The sequence below is a fragment of the Alligator sinensis genome, unplaced genomic scaffold (assembly GCF_000455745.1).
Source record: "Alligator sinensis unplaced genomic scaffold, ASM45574v1 scaffold344_1, whole genome shotgun sequence".
Taxonomy (NCBI): Eukaryota; Metazoa; Chordata; order Crocodylia; family Alligatoridae; genus Alligator; species Alligator sinensis.
This window is the reverse complement of record NW_005842427.1, coordinates 583,602-588,589: the sequence shown is the minus strand read 5'-3', so window position 1 is coordinate 588,589 and position 4,988 is coordinate 583,602. Positions and strand designations below refer to the sequence as shown.

The window sequence follows — 4,988 nt, the reverse complement described above, 5'->3', positions numbered from 1 at the left end:
CCCCCAAATTTTTTTTCTCCCTCCGCCTATGGGAAGCACCTATATTAAAGCGTCTATCACCTTGGGTAAAGAGCCTTAGAGAAGTTTGGGTTTTTTTGTTTGTTTTATCTTTTTTTAATCTGTTGGTGCTACCCTCTGTGTAGGAAGCAATGCTTACTTGGACAGACACAGAGGAGTCATTTGGGTTAGCGTATTGCATGGGGAGCGAATGGTGGCACTGGGTCTTCATCAGTGAATCGTAATGAAATGGGTCTGGAAAGACCCTTAGGCAGGCCAACCCCCTGTTCCAGGCTGAGACTTCTATGTCTAAACAAGCATTTGTCTTGCCTGCTTTTAAAACTTTTTTTCAGTAATTTGCTGAAGGATTCTGCCTGCTTTGAAGCAGGTGCCCTGTTGAGTTGCATGGGCTTGGTAGCAGCCACCATCTCTTTCTGTTTGCAGGCAAACCGGCAGAGGAGCCGGAACATGCGCTTTTTGAAAGAAATTTTTGCCACCGTGAACTGCATCCTCACCCCAGGTAACTTCCATGGAATAAAGTTTACGCTTGGACCGTGTGCTCTGATCATACATGCACGTGTGTGTGTGTGTGTGTGTGTGTGTGTGTGTGTGTGTGTGTGGTGTGCAGGTGCCTGGCTTTTTAAGAATGACAATTCATCTTGTCATTTGCAAGAGTTCTTACTTCACAGAACTGCATAACCTTCCCCACGCTGAGCTTTCCCTGCCTCTGATGGGGAAGGTGACCCTTTAAACCGTTGTTGTCTATGCCACCAGTCTGCTCAGTGTAGACATTGCTGCACACTTTGCCAGCTAAATTTGGAATGACTGCCATACTCCCTAAAGAGAAGAGAGCCAGCATCTGCTCTCTTGTGTGTTGTCATATTTCTCTGTTGGCTGGAAAACCCTTTCTAGGGGTGATGCACAAGCTGGGGTCTTGAAGCCCTCAGGAGGAGCTTGTTGCGCCTGCAGTTTGGTGGGTACCTGGGCTGTGCAGGAGGGTGGGATGGTTCTGTGGAGCTCACCAACTGCTTGTTCCTCTCTATAGCCACGGCCTGCACTGCCCCTAAAATCCATGAGACTGACCTTGAGACTGGGAACAGTGATATTCTAACAACTATCCGGACCATAAGGTAGGAACTGACCACGGCCTGTCAAGGAATTTCACTCTCCTAATCTCTCCCAGCTCCAGCAGTTAAAGGGAATGGTTCAGGAGCAGATGTGTGGGAGCACAGTGCTCCTGGCCCCTGCTCCTGAAACTGAACAGGTTTTGCAACAGCAGCAGGCATGCTGGTGACTCTCTACCTTCTTGCAGATACATGCAGCTGGCCAACTTCACAGGCATTCCAGGCCTGGTAGTTCCAGTCGGGTACACGGCTGCTGGGCTTCCCATCAACTTCCAGGTAAGCACCACCTCCCCTGTAAATGCTGGGGCCTGGCCTGACCAGACAGCTCTGCTCTGCATGGATTGGGCATCTCGTGTGTTGTTGGCTGTGTACACATCCAAAGGACCATGAAATCCAGTGCTAGGAAATTTTAAGCTTCCAATCTCTGCAGTAGACCCACTATTATGCAGAACTGCAGATCCTGGCTCATAGGAATAGCTTTGGCTTAGACCTGTAGACTCCTTCTCTACTCCCAAGTGCACCTTAGATGGTCTTCTCTGCCTCCCTGTTCCCCTTGCTTCAGTTTCTCGGTCTCTTCATCTGCTGGTTCCTCTCCCTTTTTTTCTGCCCACATATCCATGTAGGGGAGGGAGGGAGGCTGCTGGCATTGGCTTGGCAGAAACCAGGAAGCAAGGTACGCTCATTTGACCCTGCTTCTCTTCCACATGGCCTTGGTCTTCCAGGGCCTGCACACTAGAATTTGGGGACTAACCTGCCAGCCAACATCATGTCCCTGCTGCTCCATGCCTAATCCCACCTGATTTCAAGCACAGGCCGTCTTTCCTGCTCCCTTCCTAGCAAGGTCCTCTCTGCTTCCTGAATCAGAGGCCTCAGAATCCAGCCCGCAGGGGATGGTGCTGAGAGCAGAGCCAGGCTGTGGATGGGGCCCTCCAATGCAAATCTGCAGTGCTTGGGGTCAGCCCTGCTCCCACAGGCCCACTCTCTTTTCCAGGGCTTTCCTAGCTGGCCCCTGGAGCCAGTTGGACCCAGCAGAGGACAACCAGCTGTTGTATTAGGATTTTTTTTATGCCCTTTTCTACATCAGTGGATTTCCCTAGCACCCCTGCTTCTCTTCTCACAGTCCTAATGGCTTCCACTATTCTGTCTGTGAGTGCCAAGGAGACATGCGCTGGTCCCCACGTAGCGTTGGGGATTGGGTCCTTGGTCAGGTCTGGGCTGTTCCAGTTGGAGAAGCCCTGCCCTCCGTGCCTAATGATGCTTGAAGGCCCTACACATGGCGATGACTAACTGATGGCATCTCCCTCTTGCAGGTCATGGCAAAGTGGTGGGACGAGGCAGTTCTCCTCCGTGTGGGGCTGAAGCTGGAGCAGTTCCGAGGCGCGACCAGGAAGCCAGCCATTTATTATGATGTCTTTGCCTAACTGTAGGACCAGAATTGGAGAGGCTTTGCTTTCCTTGGTCTGGTGTTCATGGGAGTGGAGGAAAAAGGGTGGGGGGGGGGGAGTTTCTGCTTTCACAAGGGATCTGAACAAGGGGCTGCAGTAGGGTGGGATGCATTGTGGAACTTTCCTATCCAAGTTTTGCTCTGGGGTATGAGGGTACTGAACAGACAGCAGTCTGTGTATAAATCTAGGGCTGATAGGCAGGAGCAGGGCCCATCCTTGTTTCTGCAGTAAAGCAAGGCTTCAGGGCTTAGGCCAATAGGACCAACCATTCTCTGCTTTCCTATTCCTGCTCCTATATCATACATGTAATTCCCCCTGAGTTCTGGGTCTCTTCACTGTGCCATTGGTGTGGGAGCCCCTCTCCCAACAAGGTTTGGGCACTGGGGCTGCTTCCTCCTTGGCTCAACTGATGAAAGTCTGCCTTACCATCTATGCCTGTCACACTGGAAATGAGGCTGAGGTATCTGCAGAGGGCACAGCCTAATGTAGGGGACATCTAGCTCATTCTCTCTCTTGGGGCCTGTTGAGAGCGTTGCTCTGTTTGAATAGAGCGAATCCATCTAGTGTCAAGGGCTGAAAGCGATCACTACAATACCTTTAAAAAAGCACCCCCTCTGCCCCTTGTTGGAGGACCAGCTAGGAGGAAACTATATTGCTTTTGGCCTCAGACCTAGCCCTCCCTGGTGGTTAATAGTGCAACATAGTGTTTGAGACTGAAGAGCATCAGCAGCAGAAGTCCCAGCTGTTAGCTCAGCTAGGTCAAACCTGGGTAAAAAATATTTCTTCTGGGGAGATGTTCGATCTGATGTGGATTTGCTTTATAGAGAAGGCTCTCCCTTCGTTATCCATACCCCCAAAAAGGAGTAAGATGTATTTAGGCATGTTTTCTGTGAGATCCTTGGTTTCTTCTGTGACTTGACACATCAGCTTCAGTTTTAGGGGGACCATCCACATGCTGTAACTTATTCACAAGGGAGGGAACTGGCCAGTAGAACTGAAGTGTGGCCCTTAGCACAGGGTGGGGGGTGTTGCAGCTAGATGTGCAGGACTGTCAGAAACGAACATGCGGGTACATCTTAACTACAGCACAATGTGAGACAGAAGCGACAGAGCAAGCCATCTCTATTCCCTTCCCTGCACCTGCTTCTGCCAAGGAATTTTGCTGGGGGGAAAATCAAGACTCCAAAAATGGTACTAGGCTGGGAGAAGAGATGCCATCCTGTATTGCTTCAAAAAATGCAAAGTAAACTGCCTTGAAGTCTGCACTTACTGCTCCCGTTTCCATACAGGAACTGGGCATTAGAAAGGTCTTAATGCCACAGGCTACAAGGAAACCTTCAGGTCTCAAGTGGCAATGTTTTCTGCCTCACTAGAGGGGCCTGAGGCTGCTGTGTATCTGCTTTGTAACTTGTTCTTTTCCCCGTGCCTCTGAGATACAAGGAGTGAGACCCATGTAAGCATGTCTTCCATCTCTGGTTTCTGCTTGCCCCTTTATTTCTTCTCTAATAGGAAATTTGTACCTTTTGGTTTCAGTGTGTGAAGTGCTGTAACTTGCTCACAAGGAGGGGTACAAGGCTTAGTTCAGCCACTTTGCTAGGCTTTTTCTTGTTCTGGCAATAAACCAAATTTGGTGCTATGATTTCTGCCTGAAGAGAATAGGGTCCAGCTTTTCAAAAGTACTTGAGCATCTGTTTCCTAGTATGGTAGGTGTCCAGGTTCCCTTTTTAAAATATGGCCCTAAGCTGTTTGGGTATCGTGTTTGGTAACTGAGGGTGAACTTTCCCTTTTATTAGTGTAATTCCTTGGGTCATAAACTTGCTCCATTATTACCTTGAAAGCATTTAGAAATACCTTGTCACATCTACCACAGAAGCTGCCACTGTGGTTGAGAATTACCAGCCTCATGTTAACCAGAACAGGAAAGGCAGCTGGATCTAAATTTCTTGGAAATACATGTGTATCTTATGCTTTTCATTTTTAAGCAGAAGCAATCCTAGGCACAGGGTTATCCCATAGCATTTACACACCATCCAACCCCAAACCCCTTCTCTGTTCCACTATATGTTCCTCTAGTGTCAGTTCCTGCTCCCCCAGCAGCCAGTCATGTTGGTTTCCACACTTTTTTTTTAAGGATGCTTCCTAGTTTTTTACTGAAAGTACCTAGGCTCAGGTATTGGGATCAAGCTCTAGTAATTCTTTTGCAGAGCTAAGTGTTCCAAATATATACCAAAAAAAAAGCAGCACTTGTTTCTGATGTAGGATTAATGTGTATATATAGGTTGCTGTGAAGAAGCCCCTTGTAAAGAAGTCACCAGCACGTTGGTTTGTTCAGAAGGCTACTAGGAGATATTACTTAAGTGCAATACTTTGGCACAATTGCAGTTGCATTTTCAGGTTAAATAAATAATTTCTCTCTTCCTTT

The 4,988-nt window shown here is 48.4% G+C and overlaps 1 protein-coding gene across 1 annotated transcript in view; it reads left to right on the top strand.

Moving 5' to 3' along the window:
- LOC102373585 (fatty acid amide hydrolase-like) overlaps window positions 1–4,984 on the top strand; it is a 27,968-nt gene extending 22,984 nt beyond the window's left edge. Inside the window, exons 17-20 of the mRNA XM_006030173.2 lie at window positions 442–517; window positions 1,043–1,127; window positions 1,310–1,397; window positions 2,432–4,984. Coding sequence (XP_006030235.1) covers window positions 442–517; window positions 1,043–1,127; window positions 1,310–1,397; window positions 2,432–2,542 — 360 coding nt within the window. The 3' untranslated portion in view covers window positions 2,543–4,984. The remainder of the gene's footprint in view (window positions 1–441; window positions 518–1,042; window positions 1,128–1,309; window positions 1,398–2,431) is intronic.
- The last annotated feature ends 4 nt before the right edge of the window (window positions 4,985–4,988 follow it).